The 22,374-nt window shown below is 41.6% G+C and overlaps 1 protein-coding gene across 1 annotated transcript; it reads left to right on the top strand.

Annotated features, from left to right (window-relative positions):
• Positions 1 to 5,182: 5,182 nt before the first annotated feature.
• LOC145013258 (uncharacterized) lies at positions 5,183 to 6,780 on the top strand. Its single transcript, XM_078972064.1, has 3 exons — positions 5,183 to 6,230; positions 6,323 to 6,400; positions 6,517 to 6,780. Exons 1-3 carry the CDS (start codon positions 5,325 to 5,327, stop codon positions 6,520 to 6,522), a joined length of 990 nt encoding a protein of 329 aa, XP_078828190.1. The 5' UTR covers positions 5,183 to 5,324; the 3' UTR covers positions 6,523 to 6,780.
• The last annotated feature ends 15,594 nt before the right edge of the window (positions 6,781 to 22,374 follow it).

Genomic DNA, 22,374 nt, shown 5'->3' with positions numbered 1-22,374 from the left:
TCCTCAGAGAAATAACCGAGTTGTTTTCTCTCAATCCCATAGATTATGATGAATCCATTTGCATCATAATCAAATTTCCGATAACCTATCACAGTTCCTCTCACCAAAATCCCTAACCCTAAACTTCCTCTTCGTATCCTTCACAAAGCATTTAAACGAGTAAAAATTAAGGATGATGTATTGGAAGTGAAGATTTCTGATGACAAGATTGTTCTAGTCCACAAGAACACCTTCCTCAAAGTGAACGACATTGTAGAAAACCCCAAAGGTTTTCGCGTTCAAGAACCAACGACTGAAGAGTTTTAGTTGTTTCGGAATCAGATTGGATACAATGGAGAATTTAAAGCTAAGGAGTTTAAGAAGCCTGTTGTTCCCGACCTATGTGTAACATCCCTACAATGAGGTATTTCCAAAATTAACTCTTAAATATGAAGGTTATGATTTTAGCCCTTAGAATGAGTTTTGTTTGCAAATTGGTCCCATAGTGGCATTTTCATAAATTTCGGGCTAGGCTTAGTACGTTGGGCATATGTTGTGTATGTTGGGCACATATGCGCAGGCATTAGTACACTAGGCGTATACCGCGTACGCCAGGCATACGTGAAGGATCCTCAAAACCTAATTTTTAGGGTTTGGTCTATATATAATCATCATTTACTCCTCATTTCTCATTCCCTCAATAGCCTCCACCTGAGAAAACATCCATCTAGCTAACCCTAAGTGAGAAGAGTGCATCTTGAGCTAATCTTTGGGTTTTGGTGGTATTCTTGAAGAAGAAGAAGAAGAAGAAGGTGGTGGAAAGACTTTGGAGCTTGGAAGCAACTTGGATCTGGGATTCTCTCCTTGCTAGAAACCTCCAGGAGGTAAAAAGCTCATAGCTTGATCATATTATCTTATAGATCTAGTCATTTCATCATTTAGGGAATTTTTGGTCCCAACTATGATGATTCTTAAGCATGGGATGCTCTTAGTCGAATAAGTCGTCCTTTCAGACCTAATGAGGGGTCTTGAATCATAAAAATGTGGTCTTGATGCTTAGTTTTTCCCCATGCATGCTCTAGAAGGTCTTAAGGTGTTAAGAAGCTGCTATTTTGTGTATTAAGCACTTAATGGGCATGCAAAGTCATAAAGTTGGAAACTTTATGACTCTTGGTGGTATTTTGGCCTTGGATATGAAATTGGGTTATGAGAGCTTAATGCATTAAACTCTTATTGAGGAAAAATGGATTATATGTGTATGTCGTGTGCAACCCAGCGTACGCCGTGCATACATGGTCAGCTGCCTAACTCCGGTCAAAGCCTGAGTACGTCCAATGTAGGAGCTGAGTACGCCCCATGTACTCAACTCAGTGGATCAAGTTGACCTGTTGACCTTGACCTTTGACTAGAGCATTGACCAAATTGAACTAGGGGTATTATATGTATTTTGAGTTGATTAATTGAGATTAGGTCCTTTTTTTGGTTAGATGATCGTTGAGCCGATTTTGGGTACCGAGATTCGTTCAGCTTGCATTCAGACTGAAAGGTGAGTTTTCCTCATTATACACGTAGGTCGAAGGCACCAATGCTGGCCCACTAGATTAATTATCATGGTCAGGATAGTGATATGACAGTTGTAGCTTTTCAGTAGTTCCGTATGATTATCTGTATATGCTAGCTCTGTGTTTATGTTTATTTGTTGCATAATTCAACATGGTGTGTTGGGTTGAGGCGGTCCTACTTTGTGCTGTAGTCCAAGACACCTAGGGACGATTGGATAGACTATAGGCACTACGAGGCGGCCAGTCAGGCCGACAACCCGTGGAGCAGTCCAGATAGGCTGTAGGCCCTGCGAGGTGGTCCAATCATGTCGAAGGCTCGTACAACGGTCCAAATAAGTTGTAGGCCCTAGGAGGCAGTCCAGTCAGGTTGGTTGCTCATATTGTATGCTTGTTTGTTGTGGTGTGCTGGTACTTTGGATGAATCCACTAAGCTTTGGATTATGGTTTTTAGTTTATCGTTTTAGATACTTCAGATGATTATAGGAAGGCAAAGGCGTGATCGTACATAGCTTCCTGTGTTTATGTCTTCGGGACTTGGGAAAACTCTTATTTGGAATAATGCTTTTAAAACAATGACTTTTTCTTGTAAAAATATTGATTCATGATTGGCTTTAAAAATTTTAAATTTATTGTGATTTTTGGAGTGTTACAAGTTGGTATCAGAGCTGGGGCATGGATCGATGTGTTCGAAGGGGACGTCGAACCCTATAATGGGGGGGGGGGGTGAATGTGGGTTGCACCTAATCCTACATCAACTTGGAAGGAGAACGAAACATTTCCTTATAAGGGGTGTGGATACCTTCCTTTTCACAACGCGTTTTAAAGTCGTGAGGGCAGCAAATCCCATAAAAACTCTAGAGTTAAGTGTGTTCGGGTGAGAAATCAAGGGATCGGTGACTCCTTATGAAGTTTCGTGTCAGGAGCCCAAAGTGGACAATATTTTTATACGTGCTAGAGGGGGATCTTACACTATGGAGTGTACTGATGCACTTAATCCTTCGAGGATTTTCCGAAAAACATGGTGGCACAGGCACCAGGAGCAAAGACTGGCTCTATGTTGTGTACACCATCTTTTCTAGAAGGTATAATGCAGTTGAATTAATCGAGGTGCTATGGCAAGACTTTCGGAAATTCGTTGTCAAAAGGAAGCCGAATGAAACTTCCAGTCTGAGATTCTGGGCTCTAACGCTGCAACAACTGTACTTTGAGAGACTTGAAGCCATTCATCTCAACTCGGACATCAAAGAGGTATATTGGTCTAACGATATAAAGACTTATAGGTTATCGAACCAATTCGCTTATGGACCTATCAAACGTTTTCCAGTACACATGTTAGCTACAGTTCCATCCAACTCACCATATCACAAAAATCATCTTGAGATTTCGGTTGTGTTCAACCCAACACAATCTACCCCAATCTCGGATGATCTAGCCTCAGATGTGAACAAATCAACCTCTTCAGGAGGACGTAAGAAGCATATGGCCAAACGAAAGAAATCACCCTCAAAAGTTTGAGCCGAAAAAGAACAAAAGCAAGTGAATCCTCTCAAAAGTATTCGCAGATTGACATTCAATCTGACTATGGATCTCAACCTACCCCTCCCATCCACTCTTTCGCCTGATAAATAATGTGATTTGGAGATATGTGGCGGTGTATGCTTTGATAAAAGGCTCGTTTCTAACTTGATAACAACACCACCAAGATAAACATAAGTAGTAATATTAGCATCAAACCAATAATCAACATATATTGGATATTGACTTATATCCAACAACATCAAATTAAGGATCACCATCATCGCTTCAATCTTTGATCCAACTAGGGCTTCCATGATCCTTTTTCTGCTTCAAATAACTGATGGGTTTTGGTCATAAGAACATCCTATGTGCTCATACAAACCCTAATGATTGGATCTAGGTTTCTCTATTGTACATGCAAGTTATCCAAGACTATAAACCCTAATTCTAGCATTCAAGTAATCATATTAACATGAGAATAGGTTTAAGATCACACCTTGATTGTTATGTAGCAATAACAATCTCAATTCCTCCTTGTATTGACTTTAGACAGCTTAGAGTCACAAATGTCACTCCTCTAATGGTTCACAAACACCAAGAGCAAGAGGATGAAGAGGAGAGAGGATGGAGGCTGCCCAAAAATGTGTGAAACCCTAGAAGGATGCTTAGCCACGTTTTTGGGTCATAAGGGATGTATATATAGTTAGGTTATTAGGGTTATCCAACAAGGAAACCCTAATTTGGATGCTTAAGCACTAAGCAACCCATGGATTCCTTTCCTTAAGGCCTTGGACGATTTCTTATGGGTTTCCCCATAGAATTCGCCCACTCCTTAATATAAGGAAATCCATGGCCCAAATTGCAATTATCTTATAATTACAATTCCAGTCCCTTAAGTTTAATTAATCTCTTTTAGTCATAAAACTAATTACCAATTAATTCTTGACTAATATTAATTAAACAATATGATTTCTCCTTTAATATATTATTTTCATAATATATTAATAAATCATATTTAATCATTTCTCTCCATAATTCATCCTATCAAGTTGCTTTGATGAAGGCAACCCAAAAGGACCATGCACCATCGGGTCAAGTACATACCAAAATAGTTATGGACTTAGACATTAATCCAACAGTCTCCCACATTCTTAAGCCCATTCTCTCTCATCATTTCCATTAGCAACCGATGGTTGTTCATTGAGCCTTTGTCGATTCCTATGTCGATATTTGAATCGTGATTACACAAGTGAAATCGCCATGAATGTTGTTAAGAAATAGAGTACATTTGTCATGGATTTAAGAGAATTATGATCTTTAGGGATTTTAGTGACAGATTGTTTCTTTATTAGTTTAATTTGTCGATTCTTTTCAGTTTTGAGGAATTAGAGGAGATTGGAGGATGTTGTGTGTGTGAAATAGATGAGAATAGTAAAAGATTCGATACCAGTTAAAACTATAATTTAGTATAAAATAGATAAAATTATGTAATATTTGTTATTTAAAAAAAGTAACAACTCAAAGTTCTATTTAACGTTTCAAAAACAAACGATGAAGCAAAATAAAACCACAAAGCCTAAACACCGAGACATTTTCATAATTGTCATCAACCAGTGGCTTACCTTAGTGGTGCTCCAGAGCTTCCGGACCACTGCTCCGACACCGGCACGTAGTGTACAAATTTTTTTTATGTTTTTTCCATTGGGTGCTCCGACTTAAAACATGAGTGACACTACTAATATAAATTTATTTGAATTTTTTTTAATGTCACCCCTACGAAAATGTTCTGCATCCGCCACTGTTATCAACCAACTAGTTCTAGTTATAGAAAACCATATTGACCAATTGTATAATTTTTGTTTAAACAAAAGAATAAAATAAGTATAAATTAGTGTTTTCATATCTACCGCATCTCTTATTTCTAAGGGATGGTATCAGCCAAACGAATAGTGGTCTAGTAAACCACAACCCAAAGGGAACAATATTTTAAGATAAAACTTGGACTAAAATTGTCTATTTTACTATACTGTAGGGATCATTTATGTAACTTTATCCATATTGTTTAATGAGATGAACGGTTGTGATGAGACATCCCATTTGAAATTCGGTCGGCAAATCCATCCTCCATACCAAAAATGCGCACAAAACTCACACGCCGGTGCACGTTAGCAGTCTAACCTGCTTCTCGAACGTTAAATCTCACCTCTCCCATCTCTCTCTCTCTCTCTCTCTCTCTCTCTCTCTCTCGACTCGTCATTTATATGAATGTTTCGCGGCGATTTCAGATTAAACACAAAACACACAGAAAGGAAGAATAATACCCTCCGTGACAAGAATTACGAGGGGAAGATTGGAGCGAAAGAGAAGCGATTGAAAGAGGTTTTGATGGTATTTTCCGGTAAGAGAAGAGGCGGCGGAGAAATAGAAACCGTGGAGGAAGATATGGAGAAATTGAAGCCGTTGCACAATTTCGATTTGCCGTGCTTGAAGTGGGGGAATCAGAAGCTCCTACGGTGCATGAAGGTGGATTCAAACGGAGATGCGTCGGCCGTCGATCGCAAGCAATCGTCGGAGAGTGGTGGCGGCGGTGGCTCTGTAATCGGAAAACGACGAAGGGATTCGGAATTTGAGAGACGATTTAGATCGAGTGATGATCGTAAGATGGAGAGTTATTATAAGTTTTCTTCCTCAGAGAAAATGAAGGCGAGAACCGGAGCTGCCGGAGATGGTGAGATCGAGGCGACTAGAGAGAAGCTGATGTTCGATTTTCAGAAGGAGGTTGGTAAGATGAAGGATGCCATTCTCAGAGAAGGTCTTGTTGTTCCGCCGCCGCCGGCGACGACGTCTAATTCTCCGGCGGAGAGGCCATGGAATTTGAGGACTAGACGAGCAGCGTGCAAGGCTCCGCCGTCTCCATCGAACGGAGTCAACGGTAACGGTGATGTTCTGAAACCTAATTCTTCTCCGGTAAGAAACGAATGCAAATCTCCGAAACACCGGCCTATCATCGGAATCGCCACCGCAACTACAAGTGCCGAGAAGAGAGACAGACCGAAGTTTTCCATTTCCCTTTCCCGTCGTGAGTTGGAGGACGATTTCATGGCTATGGCCGGTCGACGACTGCCGCGTAAGCCGAAGAAACGGCCACGGATTGTTCAAAAACAATTGGATGTAAGTGAAATAAACTAATTCAACTTGATCTCTTTTTCAAATCTGCGAAGCATCTTTAAATTTAACTGTTGCATTATCTCTTTGATTCACAGACTCTTTTCCCGGGATTGTGGTTGTCGGAAATAACTGCCGATCTGTACAAAGTTCCCGACGAGATCGAAACCGGAAAGGTAATAATCCGATGATAAAAATTGATAATCACTGTTCTTCTTCTCTAATTCATAACTTCGATACACATACCAAATCCCACTTTCTAATCATCGTGTTCTTTTTCCAACTTTTGCAGAGGTAGCATTAGGGATATGGTTGATCACTAATAATTGGATACTTGCTGCTTGATTTCTTCTAATTGGAAACTGATCGGAAGGGTTCAAATTTCCAGATAAGATCTTGGTGTAAACTTGGGTTTTATGCTAATTTTGATTCTAATGGCTAAAAACATGTTCATAATTCATATATGTGTTTCTTTTTTTTTCTTTTTTTAACACTCTTGATGTTCATTGAAATAAAACTGGAATAAGTTTCACATTAACATTTCTTCTGATCAATCTTTCCAAATTTGTGATAATTTTGGTATCTCCAAGTTTTCTGATTGCATTTATCTTTCTTAATTTCTGGGAAACAATTGCATTAAAGTGACACCAAATTACATCATTGTACATGGTCTGTTTTAAAGATCAACCTCCAAAAAAAAAAAAAAAAAAAAAAAAAAACTTGTTAAAGCCATATATGGTTTTAGAACTTGCTTACTTATAGATTCTTGATACATATTCATTAATGACCCAAGAATCATACTTTCATGAGTTCTTGATGAGCAAAAATGTTGGTTTTATGCAACCAAATTTATTGTATATTCTTTATAGTATTTGATACATGGGATGGTGGACAAGTTTTATGAGGGTTATTTTCAATGATAATATGGATGTAGAGGGTATTTATGTACTTTTAGATATGGAGGACATTTATGTTAATTTGCATAGAGGGTAGTCCGTCTTGTTCCACCTTTTTTGGCGTACAAAAAGTATAATATTAACATCTTTTATAGTCTCACTCTAATGCAAATGTAAGTCAGATGCAGTACAAGAATAATTTGTATTTCGTAACAAATAATAGTAATTCTAAGTTTGCATGATGTTGAGAGCATTGGCATAAGTTGAAGTTTGCGTGATATTAGCTGAAAGCTAGTTTTTCATAAGTTTGCGTGATGTTAGCTGAAAGCTAGTTATTATATGAACTAACTTATAGCTGAAAAAAAGAGTTTATAAAATTTGATGTTTGATAAAACTAGCTAAAAGATATTAAATGATATAAAAAGACATTTAAAAGAACATATTTTCTATAATTAATTAAGGGATATAACTGAAATTAAAATAAAATAAAATAAAAAAACTCGTGAAAAACTAGTCTAAATAGTTTTTTAAAAAACTAGCTTATGAGCTGTTTTTTGGTCAAACATTATAATTTTAAAAAGCTAAATACAACCCTAATGACCCATCCATCTTGTTTCCAATGGAATAAAATTTATAGCTTTTGTTCTATTAATCTTTGCTTAAGTCTTAGTCTAATAAATTTCAAATGAGTGTTAGACATAATAAGACTAAAGTTGTGCTTCACATACTAAAAAGATAGATTATAAAAAAAAAGGTAATTTATAAAATATTTTTATAGTTTCATCAAACATAAAATTATAATAAATTCGGAAAATAAACTAATTTGTATGTGCCAAGTCACCAAACATATCCAAAGTTTCTATTATGTAAGTTTATATATATATATATATATATATATATATATATATATATATATATATATATATATATATATTCTTTCTCCAACGGGTTATGTGAGTTATTTGTTCATGATTTGTACTTGAAATTGGAGGGAAATAAACATTAGCCCACGAATTTTGACCATGGAGCTAGGTGTAAAGTTGCCTTCTATGAATATTCTAGAACTTGAAGCCTTCAATAAAACATCACTTTTAGTACTTTGAAATTGAAAACTTGCATTTTGCACCCTTCAAATGCTTGATTGTACTTTTTGATCTTGATTTGGTTGAGGGAATCTCGAGTCATTAATGTATCCTTAATAAATTATTACATGAGATTATATTCTATGAAAATGATCTTATTTTAGAAGCTATTATTATTATTATCATTTAAAATAGAATATAAAAGAAATGTGAGCAATAGGAATTGATGATAAGTGAGTGGGAAATTTGGTGGGGTTGATCGGGTCTTGGGTTAGTAAATTGTTGATATTAGGGTTTCCCTTGCAGCTTTCAATGAACTTCGTCTGATTTACAACATTCACAATATAAATATTTCATCCTACGAGTATCCAAATCTTACTATTATCTAATTAAATCGTTAAATTTAGTTATTATATATGGCATGCTAGACTATATATTCAAACATGATTGTGTATTTTTGTTGCTTTTATTGATTAAACCTTAATTTTTAAAACCAATAAAAACAGTTCACCAACACCATAAGACATCCAACAGCCACAAGCTGCTTCATGTAATATTATATAATTGAGAATGAATGTTGAGAAACAATACCATATCTGAGTGCAACTTCTTGTAATATTTTAAATTTTGCTTGATTTTGTAAAATATGATATATAGAAAACCATGTAAAGTATTACGTATAGCAATTAAGTTATTTTTTATATTTATTTGTTGAAATTATGGATGTAAATGAGTCGTGGTACTCGTGAGCTACCTTAACGAGTCCGAACTCGAGCTCGATAAGGTCTCGGGCTAGAAGCCTCGTTCTAGGTCAAGATTTTTATTTCGGACAAAAGGTTGACTTTCAAGGTTCTCGGTCAACATAGAGTTGACCATTGGTATTTTCGGTCAAAATCCATTTACACAATCATATTTCATTCGTTGGTAAATAATTATTTCTTACAATAATACCAAGAAGGTAAGTGAAATCCCATTCTCTTAGTCTTGTGAAGATAAATAAATACCGTGAGCATAATTAGTTATTAATTAGGGAAATTGTGGATCTTAAATAAGAAGGATATACTCTTAGAAAGGCCCAAAAACCCTTAAAAGAAAAATTAGAGGCCCAAACCAAAGATCTAAAAGAATTAAGGAAGAATACAACACTAAATGTGACCACTATGATTATGCTCAAGAAAAGATAGCTAGTCTAACTGCCAAGCTTGATACATTGAAAATTAAGTTTGAAAATGCATATTTTAATTTTAAAAAATTTGATGTGTCAAGTAAGAAAGTAGAGACAATGATTGAAAAGCAACTTAGATGGAAATACAAAAAGAATGTAGGTCTAGGGTGTGATAGTGTTCTTCATCCATTCAATGATAACTACACTTTTACTCCTATAACCGAGGAAGAAATAGCAAGGGAAACACATTTACAGTATGGCAAACCTATTGTAGTTGAGATAGTAAATAATGATAGTGTATAATGATAGTGTGAATGATACTAATACTTCTACCTCATGTGCAAATAAAGTCTCAGTGCAAGATGGGCATGAGTAGAAAAAAAAATAATTATATTTCTGCTGAAAATGATTCAAAAACTTGCTGAAAAATCCAAGCCTCCAAAATCTGTTAAACAGTCTAATAAATGTTCACGTGCTTGTGCTTGTGGAAGTTCCTTAAAAAAAACTTCATTTGGACAAGGACCAAGCCACAATCTTATTCATTTGAAAATACAAACTTTTTTTTAACTGTGGGACTCCCGGTCACATTGCTAGAAATTACCAACATCATTTATATGCTCCATACTATAAACAAGGTTGGCAGAACGTGCCTAGGGGGAGATCTTCCAAAAGAAATCCTTCGAGGTCACATTCACGCAATGATGAATGGAATGTTAACAAGGCCAAGAATCAGATTCCCAAGGACAAGAAGGGCATGTCGGACAATAAGCCTAATTCAAGTGATGGTTCAGCCAAACCGAATTCGGTGAGATCGAATTCATCTCAAGGGTCATCCTCTAGCTGATACTCACAATACAAGCCCAAATCGAAAGGCAATCCCACCCCAAAGGCTAGTGAGAAAGGTCCTTTTCGGTTCAACAAGAAAGTACCCAAACCTAATTATCAATGGGTTCCCAAAGGTCATATTTCAAAGTCGTCCAAAAGTCATGTAACCTCTTTATGTTTCTTATCTAATAAACAAGATATGTCATGGGATAGAGTATCTTGTGTAAATAGTGATGGTAAACCTAGTTTCAAAATGTACTAGGTTCCTTAAACCAATTAATCCTTCACTCTGTGTCAGAGCAACTATAAAGGAATATCATTAGGCTTCGGTATGTTGATAGTGACTGTTCCAGGCACATGATAAGAGACATCTCTCATCGACATGACATTCAGAAATATATGGAGAGCATGTATCCTTTGCGGGAAGGAAGAAAGAAAATATCACAAATAGGGACCATATTTAACGGCGTGATGAATTTTTAATATGTTTACTTCATTCCAGAATTGAAATACAGCTGAGGCTGAACACGTTGCTGCTCTGCGTGTTGTTCTCAGGTCATCAGGTCATCTGGATGCAACTTCATATGCTGAATTACGATTTGAATTTTTCTCGACACTCCTGAGTTTTCTTAAAATGATTCGTTTTGAAGATTATTTTTTTTTGTTTGTTTAAATTTGCACATTTATTTTATTTCCTTTCTTTTTTTATGTATAAATTTAGGGGGAGAAATCAAAATTACAAAAAAATTATAAAATCAAAAATTTCCAAAAATATGTCTTCTTTTGTAAGTGTTCTTGGGAAGTGATTTGAAGTTTAGTGTTAAAGGGAAATCTAAAATACTTGTAATGCACTGAAGCTGAATTGTTTAGACTCTATGTTCAATGTGTTGATAGGCATGAAGGATTCAAAATGAAAGGACTAGACATTGTTGACAATGAAAGGACTTGACAGTGTTAACTCATCTGGAATTAGATAGTTACATTTGAACTGACCATACGACGCTTGCATAGATTGAGCAGTGAGATAAACAAGGGAGCCTGCGAGATACATTAAAGTTACTTATCATCTAGAACTATGATTCAATACTTCTTTGACATACGAACTTATGTCCTTAATTCTGGTGCTGATAGGGTTACTGGGGGGTTCTGATAAAGTAGGTTTGTGTGAAATTGTTTTTCTTTCTTATCCTCTATGTCAGTCATATGTTGCCCACTTTGCGTGATTGGAAGAGATCCGACCTGGGACGCAACATATGCATCTCTATTTCAATGCATCTCTCTATCTATCTATGTTACTCATATGTTGTCCTCTCTGCGTGATTGGAAGAGATCCGACCTGGGACACAGCATAAGCACCTTTCTATTTCTCTATCCCTTCATCTATGTTAGTCATATGTTGTCCTCTGCGTGATTGGAAGAGATCCGACTTGGAATACAACATGTGTATCTCTATATCTATCTTCTCTCTTAAATAATTAAACACTCACCTAAAGTAAAGAGCTCCTTAGAATTCCTTGATTGCTAGGGTATTCGTGTAGCGGGGAACACGTTCTAGTGTACTTAAAATTAAATTGGTTCATGACTAAAGGTTGACTGTAGATCTCATTGTTGAATTTAAACGGACAACAATATTGAAACGACCCAAAAATACGACCCAAAAAAATTTGTTTTTAATATAATCAAAACTGTAATCAGAGTATCATATAATAAAACCATGCGTGATGTATTCCAAAACATGATAAGATACTGTGCGGAAAACTGTATCATACTACATCAAATCAAACAACTAAATCAATCCCAGGCTAAAGCTGAGGCGGTGGTGTGTACGATGCCGTCATCCCGAGCTCTTCCCTCTGCTTGCGGAAGTACCTGAAACCAAAACTGAAACTGTAAGCACGAAGCTTAGTGAGCTCCCCCAAAATACCACATACCATACAATAACAATATCATATAAACACATATCGGGCCTTGCCCACTGCATCGGGACGAAGCCCGGAAACTGCATCGGACCGAAGTCCGGAACTGACTGGGACCTTATCCCCTGCATCGGACCAAGGTCCGGAACTAACTGCATCGGACCGAAGTCCCGAACTGACTGGGACCTTGTCCCCTGCATCGGACCGAAGTCCGGAACTGGCTGCATCGGACCGAAGTCCGGAACTGACTGCATCGGACCGAAGTCCGGAACTAAGCATAGCATAGCATATCATAACAACTAGCATGAACACATATACTGCATACTGCATCGGGCCGTAGCCCGGAACACATAATACATAACACATAAAACATAGTTCACAAATCCTGTCTGAGCCACGAAGGCATCAAACATACTAACTACTGCATCGGATCAAGTCCGTAAACTACTGCTATCTGGACGGGCCGGCATTGTGGCCTTAGACCCGTCCCTACTGGAAGGAAACTCACCTCGTAAACTGGCGGCTGAGTGTGTGTCTCTGAAAGCTAACGGCTGCTGCTCCTGAATCTCCTTGGCTACAAGTCCATGAACACACTCAATCAAATACTAAACACTGCACTTGGGGTAAAATGACTCTTTTACCCTAGGTCAAAGTCAACTTACTTTTGGGGCTGACTCGCCGAGTTGGGCCGCCCAACTCACCGAGTCTCACTCTCACTTCCAACTCATACTCACTGCGACTCGTCGAGTGTGGCATCGACTCGACGAGTACCCTCTTGATCCAAGAACTCAGACAATCTTCATCCGACTCGCCGAGTCGTATGAACAGACTCGACGAGTTGTTCTTGATCCTAAGGAAATTGCCTTGGACTCGCCGAGTTGTATGAACAACTCGTCGAGTCCCTCCATCACTAAGTCTACCCTCAACTCGCTGAGTCCACTCTCTAACTCACTGGGTGCACTCGGCACTGCTAAAAACGAAGGAATCGGGGACTCGCGACCCGACTCGCCGAGTCGCTCATCCCGACTCGCCGAGTCGCTGCCATGCAGCTAGTTTTTACTCGATTTCTCTTGAATCCAACACATGCAAATGATAGATCTGGGTCCAATAAGCTGTTTTACCACGTAAAGTTTCCAACTTTACGTGCACAACCTCATGAATAAAGGAAATAAGGCTAAAAGATGCACAAAATGAGTAGATCCATGGCTATTATGCAATGTAACTCCAAAAAGACAGTAGATCTGGGCTCTACAACACCCCAACATTCAGATCCAAAGGTATTTCGACTTATTAAGACATTCATGCAAACATAAGGCTTGGAACAAACATCAAATAGCTCTTAGAAGAGCTCTAATGGAAGTTTAAAGCATATAACAAGAAGGGAACTCCGAAAATACCTCAATAAACTCAGATTTGCCCTTGGATCTTTGCACTACAACTCGTTTCCTTGCTTCTTTCTTCTTCTCCTTCTTCAGACCTTCACAAAATGGCACCAAATCACTTATAAGCTCTCAAGGGAGGATTAGGGTTCTCTCACTGTGTTCTCAGGGTGAAAGTGGCGAGAATGAGGCTATAATGTGGTTTAAATAGTGGGCAAACCCGGGGATTTAGGGTTTCACCCAGACGGACGGACTCGCCGAGTCCGGGATATGGACTCACCGAGTCCCCGGCTCCCGCGTGCACAAAATACGCGACCCAACTCGGCGAGTCAGGCTAGAACTCGCCGAGTCCCTCTTGAAAACTTAGACAATTAACAATTAATTAACATACCGGGAACGGGTCGTTACAAATCTCCCCCACTTGTCTCAAACTTCATCCTCGAAGTCTGCTACGGCTGGATCTGCGAATAACTCCAGGTAGTGCATTCTCATCTCTTCCTCAGCCTCCCACGTCCATTCCGATCCCTTCCGGTGCTGCCACTGCACCTTCACTAGCTGAATGACCTTGTTCCTCAAGGTCTTGATCTTCCGATCCAGAATCGCGACCGGTCTCTCAATATAATTCAGGCTGCTATCAACCTGAATATCCTCTAGGGGAACGACTGCTGACTCATCCACCAAACACTTTCTCAACTGCGACACGTGGAAAGTGTTGTGGATCTGACTAAGCTCCTCAGGAAGATCTAACCGATAAGCAACCCGACCCACCCGGGCCATAACCCTGAAAGGACCAATAAATCTGGGGCCCAGCTTGCCCCTCTTCCGGAACCTGATGACACCTTTCCAAGGTGAGACTTTCAGAAGAACCATATCTTCCACCTGGAACTCCAAGTCCGAACGCCTCCTGTCAGCGTAGCTCTTCTGCCGACTCTGCGCAGTCTGCAGCCTACTACGGACCTGCTGGATCAACTCAGTCGTCTTGAGCACCACTTCAGTGCTCCCGATGACTCGCTGACCGACCTCGCCCCAGCAAATCGGGGTCCTACACTTCCTACCATACAACATCTCAAAAGGAGGTCGATCAATACTCGCATGGTAACTGTTGTTATACGAGAATTCCGCTAATGGAAGATACATATCCCAACTGCCCCCAAAATCTAGAACACATGCCCTAAGCATGTCCTCAAGAGTCTGAATCGTCCTCTCGCTCTGCCTGTCAGTCTGAGGGTGGAAAGCGGTGCTAAAATGAAGACGAGTACCCATCTCATCGTGGAACCGCTTCCAGAATCTGGAGGTGAAACGAACATCTCGGTCTGACACCACCGATACCGGCACTCCATGACGTGCCACTATCTCTCGCACATAGATATCGGCTAACTTTTCCACCGATATACTCTCCTGGATCGGGATAAAATGGGCACTCTTCGTCAACCGATCCACCACTACCCATATCGAATCCACTCCACGTGCGGTCCTGGGAAGTTTGGTGATAAAATCCATGGTGATATCCTCCCATTTCCACACGGGAATGTCCAACGGCTGCATCATGCCGTGAGGTCTCTGGTGCTCCGCCTTGACCTTCCGGCAGGTCAAGCATCTCTCAACGTACCAAGCGACGTCCCGCTTCATGCAGGGCCACCAATAATCAGGTCGAAGATCTCGATACATCTTCGTCGCCCCTGGGTGGATAGAAAATCGAGACTTATGAGCCTCGTCCATCAATACCTGCCGTACTCCACCCCAGTACGGTACCCACACCCTACCATGAAGCGTCAACAGACTCCGACTATCGTAATCAAACGATGCTACTCGACCCACTATCCTCTCACATTTCTGCCTCTCCTCCTTGAGGTCCTCCACCTGAGCCTCCTTGATCCGCTCCAACAGCGGAGTGATCACTGTCATCCTCATGCACAGATCCCTGATAGGGGCCGCCGACACTTTGCGGCTTAGGGCGTTGGCCACCACGTTGGCCTTCCCTGGATGATAAAGGATCTCACAATCATAATCCTTTAGTACGTCCAACCACCTCCTCTGCCTCATGTTCAGACTCGGCTGATCCATAAGATACCGCAAACTCTTGTGATCCGTGTATATAGTACAACGGACCCCATACAGGTAATGTCTCCAAATTTTGAGGGCAAACACAACTGCCCCCAGCTCCAAATCGTGGGTAGGATAGTTAGCCTCGTGAGGCTTCAACTGTCTCGAGGCATAGGCTACCACATGGCCTCGCTGCATCAATACTGCTCCCATACCTGTGATTGAAGCATCACAGTAGACTACGAAGTCCTCTACTCCTTCCGGCAAGGTAAGGATCGGTGCCTCGCACAATTTCTGTCTGAGAGTCTCGAACGCCGCCTGCTGCTCAGGCCCCCAACGGAATACTACCGACTTCTTGGTTAGTCGGGTGAGTGGCACTCCTATCTTGGAGAAGTCCTGAATAAATCTCCGATAATACCCTGCCAACCCTAGGAAGCTCCGAATCTCAGATGGAGACCTCGGGACCTCCCACTGCATCACGGCCTCAATCTTGGCCGGATCTACCAAAATACCCTTCTGGTTGACGAGATGGCCAAGAAACTGCACCTCGCGCAACCAGAACTCACACTTGTAGAACTTTGCGAAAAGTCTCTCCCTCCTTAAAGTCTCCAACACCTCCCGCAGGTGCTCCTCGTGCTGCCCCTGAGTCTTGGAATATACCAAGATGTCATCTATGAATACTATCACCGACCGATCCAACATCGGTCTGCACACGCGGTTCATGAGATCCATGAACGCGGCTGGGGCATTGGTGAGCCCAAATGGCATCACCACGAACTCATAATGACCATACCGGGTCCTGAAAGCAGTCTTCTGTACATCCTCATCTCTAACCCTCATCTGATGATATCCAGAGCGTAGATCGATCTTGGAGAACCAAGACGCTCCCTGAAGCTGATCAAACAAATCATCTATCCTCGGAAGTGGGTAACGGTTCTTCACCGTTACTTTGTTCAACTCCCGATAGTCAATGCACATCCGATGCGACCCATCCTTCTTCCTCACAAATAAGATCGGCGCTCCCCAAGGCGAACTGCTCGGCCGAATGAAACCCTTGTCTAACAGCTCCTGAAGTTGTGTAGACAACTCCTGCATCTCAGGGGGAGCAAGTCGATACGGTGCTTTGGCTATCGGAGCCGCACCAGGAACTAGGTCGATCCTGAACTCAACCTGTCTCTCTGGAGGTATCCCCGGCAAATCCTCGGGAAACATATCCGGGTAATCTCGAACAATGGGAACATCATCAATCGTCGTCTTGCCCTTCTCCCGGGCATCCAAGATGTTTGCGATAAAACTGGCGCAACCCTGCTGAACATAGCGCCTCGCCCTTGCGGCGGAACAAAAGATCGGTCCTCACTGCGGCCTCTCGCCCTGAATCACTATCTCTCCCCCACTGGGAGTGCGAACCCTCACTAGCTGTAGCTCACAATCAATCACCGCCCCATTGGGGCTCAGCCAATCCATGCCCACAATAACTTTATTCCCACGCAGGGGAATAGGAACCAGGTCCACTGAAAACTGCTCATCAAATATCTGAAGAGAACACCCTCTATGTACTCTGCCGACCCTCACGGTCCTATCATCTGCTATCTCAACCTCTAGTGGACAATCCAGCTCCCCTGGAGTTCTGCTAAATCTCTTGCTAAGCGCAAGCGATACAAATGATCGGGTAGCCCCCGAATCGAACAATACCAAAGCAGGGATGCCGTTCACCGAGAACGACCCTAAATAAAACATATCATCAAGTGATATTCAAGCAATATAATAAAAAAATATGAAGGAAAGATTCATACCTGTCACCACATCAGGAGTCGCTCGCACCTCCTCTGCTGTCATCTGAAATGCCCTGCTCTTCGCCACCGGCGCATCAGCTCGGCCCTGCCGGCCATCCGTAATCCTCAGGGTGGCAGGGGCAGGTGCAACCACCTTCCCTGCTGCAGCTAAACTGGGACACTGGGACCTTTTGTGTCCCCTCTGATTGCACTGAAAGCAAATCAGATCTGATGCTGAAACCGCAGTAGCAGGGGCCGTACAATCCCTGCTCATATGCCCAATCCGACCGCACTTGTAGCAGCCGGAACTCCCTGCCTTGCACGCCCCCTCGTGCATCCTCCCACACTTGCCACACCGACCGTGGCTCTGCTGACTCCTGGACCTGTGATCTGAAACCTTGGGCTTTTTGCCCGCACTACCTGAACCCGAAACCGCCTCCGGTTTCCTCTTCCTCTCCATCTCGAGATCAATCTCCCTCTCCCTGGCTCTAGCAATCATGTCGTCCAGCGTTTTACAACTGGACCGGCTCACAAACATGTGGATATCACTCCGCAACATCTCATGATAACGGGCCTTCTTCATCTCCTCATCGGCTACATACTGAGGAACAAGAAGAGCCCTCTCCCTGAACTTGGCGGTGATCTCCGCCACTGACTCGGTAGTCTGAGTAAGATCCTGGAACTCCCTGGCTAGCTGCTGCACCTCAATGACCGGTGCAAACTCCGCCCTGAACCTGGTAGAGAAATCAGTCCAGGTCATAGCATCCAACGCCGCATCATCCCCGATGGCGTGTCCGACCTCCTCCCACCAATCCCGTGCCCTGTCCTTCAGTAGACAGGACGCCAATCTGACCTTGTCCCCCTCGGGACACCTGCTAGTGCGGAAGGCGTTGGCCACATCCGCCAACCATCTAGTACTCGCTATGGGGTCCCGCGCCCCATGATAGTCTGGAGCTCCGCACGCCCTGAACTCCCTGAATGTAAGAGTGCGCGACCCCATCACGGCCGCCATCTCAGTCCGAAAAGTACTCAATCGCTCATCCATCAGCTCTAAAATACCCTCCTTGATCGAACCGAAGATCACAGGAGTCTGCTCTAGTATGATGCGGGTAACCTCAGAAGAAAGGAACTCCCTAGTCTGCTCATCCATCTGTCCGACCTCCGGGTCTGATCCCAATCCTGATCCCCCACCGGCATCTGAACTGCCGGCTGCTGGCCTCGGACGCAAAACTACCATTCTGAAACATATCATAACAACATCAGAACACTGAAATATTTCAAGGGATCATGATACGACTACTAGCTTCCTGGTCTTGTCTTGGCCTTCCTTGATTCGGGTACGGATCCTCTGCTTTCAGTAGTATGGGCCCCTACTACCTTCCACATCTATCCGTACTTTCCTCAAGAACTGCCTTGACTTCCCCAAGTCACTTCTACTACTGCCATTCTCTGCTATTCTCATCCTAGGCTTGCCTTAGGGAAACTTCAAGCTCGACACAACTGGTCCTCAGCTACTGAAGGTTTCCTCATAACGCCAATTAGCCATTACCTAAACACCATCACATGTGATGAGGATTAGATAATCCTTCGAGTAAAAGACCCGTCCCTATAACGGTTGGACTCAAACAAGAGTTGTGCAATAGGGCCAGTTCCAGTACTCTGAGATTATTCAATCCTAGTCACATGTGGTGTGACGTGTTCACCTAATGGCTAACTCCCATCACTCGGAACCCCACTAAGCACAAAGCAAGCAGCATTCGGACACGGAAAACAGACTCAAGCAAACTATTCTCATAACAAGAAACTGCACTAGCATAAGATGCTAAGCTCCTGCTATCAGGCATAACCTAATCAGGCTATCCTACTGCTGTCTACTCAGTATTAGCATGCAATACTCATAAAGCTGTAACACATAAGCAAGCACATAAGGCATTCTCCTAAATCCTTAGTCCTATACTAGCATGTTGTTCTACTAAAACTGAAATTGAACAAATAACTTGTATGGGTAATTTGGGAGTACTTACTTGAGCTCGGCTGACCGCATGCACACACCTCTATCTTGTTTAAAAAAAATTCTTCCTTTCTAAGTACTTTCAAAATTCTTTTTATAAAACGTTTTTATTTTAATAAAATCTTTCATTTCCCTTAGTTTGAGTTCAGATACACCCGGAAGTGTATCCGAATCCCTCAAACCAGGGCTCTGATACCAACTTGAAACGACCCAAAAATACGACCCAAAAAAATTTGTTTTTAATATAATCAAAACTGTAATCAGAGTATCATATAATAAAACCATGCGTGATGTATTCCAAAACATGATAAGATACTGTGCGGAAAACTGTATCATACTACATCAAATCAAACAACTAAATCAATCCCAGGCTAAAGCTGAGGCGGTGGTGTGTGCGATGCCGTCATCCCGAGCTCTTCCCTCTGCTTGCGGAAGTACCTGAAACCAAAACTGAAACTGTAAGCACGAAGCTTAGTGAGCTCCCCCAAAATACCACATACCATACAATAACAATATCATATAAACACATATCGGGCCTTGCCCACTGCATCGGGACGAAGCCCGGAAACTGCATCGGACCGAAGTCCGGAACTGACTGGGACCTTGTCCCCTGCATCGGACCAAGGTCCGGAACTAACTGCATCGGACCGAAGTCCAGAACTGACTGGGACCTTGTCCCCTGCATCGGACCAAAGTCCGGAACTGGCTGCATCGGATCGAAGTCCGGAACTGGCTGCATCGGACCGAAGTCCAGAACTGACTGCATCGGACCGAAGTCCGGAACTGAGCATAGCATAGCATATCATAACAACTAGCATGAACACATATACTGCATACTGCATCGGGCCGTAGCCCGGAACACATAATACATAACACATAAAACATAGTTCACAAATCCTGTCTGAGCCACGAAGGCATCAAACATACTAACTACTGCATCGGATCAAGTCCGTAAACTACTGCTATCTGGACGGGCCGGCATTGTGGCCTTAGACCCGTCCCTACTGGAAGGAAACTCACCTCGTAAACTGGCGGCTTAGTGTGTGTCTCTGAAAGCTAACGGCTGCTGCTCCTGAATCTCCTTGGCTACAAGTCCATGAACACACTCAATCAAATACTAAACACTGCACTTGGGGTAAAATGACTCTTTTACCCTAGGTCAAAGTCAACTTACTTTTGGGGCTGACTCGCCGAGTTGGGCCGCCCAACTCGCCGAGTCTCACTCTCACTTCCAACTCATACTCACTGCGACTCGTCGAGTGTGGCATCGACTCGACGAGTACCCTCTTGATCCAAGAACTCAGACAATCTTCATCCGACTCGCCGAGTCGTATGAACAGACTCGACGAGTTGTTCTTGATCCTAAGGAGATTGCCTTGGACTCGCCGAGTTGTATGAACAACTCGTCGAGTCCCTCCATCACTAAGTCTACCCTCAACTCGCTGAGTCCACTCTCTAACTCACTGGGTGCACTCGGCACTGCTAAAAACGAAGGAATCGGGGACTCGCGACCCGACTCGCCGAGTCGCTCATCCCGACTCGCCGAGTCGCTGCCATGCAGCTAGTTTTTACTCGATTTCTCTTGAATCCAACACATGCAAATGATAGATCTGGGTCCAATAAGCTGTTTTACCACGTAAAGTTTCCAACTTTACGTGCACAACCTCATGAATAAAGGAAATAAGGCTAAAAGATGCACAAAATGAGTAGATCCATGGCTATTATGCAATGTAACTCCAAAAAGACAGTAGATCTGGGCTCTACAACACCCCAACATTCAGATCCAAAGGTATTTCGACTTATTAAGACATTCATGCAAACATAAGGCTTGGAACAAACATCAAATAGCTCTTAGAAGAGCTCTAATGGAAGTTTAAAGCATATAACAAGAAGGGAACTCCGAAAATACCTCAATAAACTCAGATTTGCCCTTGGATCTTTGCACTACAACTCGTTTCCTTGCTTCTTTCTTCTTCTCCTTCTTCAGACCTTCACAAAATGGCACCAAATCACTTATAAGCTCTCAAGGGAGGATTAGGGTTCTCTCACTGTGTTCTCAGGGTGAAAGTGGCGAGAATGAGGCTATAATGTGGTTTAAATAGTGGGCAAACCCGGGGATTTAGGGTTTCACCCAGACGGACGGACTCGCCGAGTCCGAGATATGGACTCGCCGAGTCCCCGGCTCCCGCGTGCACAAAATACGCGACCCAACTCGGCGAGTCAGGCTAGAACTCGTCGAGTCCCTCTTGAAAACTTAGACAATTAACAATTAATTAACATACCGGGAACGGGTCGTTACAAATATCCTTGGTCGTCGTCAGCAAAATGGTCTATTTGGAATATAATTGCAATGTCTTGTCACTTATAATATGTCCAACTTGCAAATATCTTTTGTGTTTAAGTGGACCACAATATTGGTGAGTGACAGAGCTATTTATGCAGGTGTGTGCTGATAAATGATATTAAATTGCTTGACAACTTTTGATTCCAAAAGCTTTAAATTTAGTTATCGAAATGTGTTTGTTTTATTTTATTTTGTTTTTGTTTTTGTTAAATTTGTTCATATTTTTCCTCTATGCATAAATTTAGGGGAAGCATTAACACCAAACAAAATCATAAAAAAGGGAGAATTTCATATATGCCCTTCTTAAACCTCAAAATATCATATTTGCCTAGCTTAATTCCTTAATATCATATTTACCTTTCATAAACCTTCAAAATATCATATTTGCCCAAATCCTTTTTTATAATGTTTTTAATATTTTATAATCATTTTTTATAACTTAAAATTACTATAATAATTAAAAAATTTAACGATATTATCCTTACGTCTATGATAATGGAATGTGAACTTCTAAATTGTTGGAATGTCGTCCTCTTGACAAACAAAAATACTCATCTTCAACCCTCTCTATGGAATGTATATTTTGATTGTTTAGTTTTTTTTTGTTGATTATGTTGTAGATGAAGAATATTTTAGATATTACCATTGATATTTTGATGTTTAAAAAGTACATATACGATATTTTGATATTTAAGAAGGGCATATATGATATTATGA

Source organism: Lactuca saligna, chromosome 8, assembly GCF_052625555.1.
Source record: "Lactuca saligna cultivar CGN05327 chromosome 8, ASM5262555v1, whole genome shotgun sequence".
Classification (NCBI taxonomy): domain Eukaryota; kingdom Viridiplantae; phylum Streptophyta; class Magnoliopsida; order Asterales; family Asteraceae; genus Lactuca; species Lactuca saligna.
This window is presented reverse-complemented; position numbering and strand designations above follow the sequence as displayed.

What these genes read in the sequence shown, in the direction of transcription:
- LOC145013258 (XM_078972064.1), top strand. Translation starts at nt 5,325, where the DNA reads ATGTTTCGCGGCGATTTCAGATTAAACACAAAACACACAGAAAGGAAG. An exon ending in TTGTTCAAAAACAATTGGAT is followed by an intron (nt 6,231 to 6,322) that starts GTAAGTGAAATA and finishes TTTGATTCACAG; the next exon opens with ACTCTTTTCCCGGGATTGTG.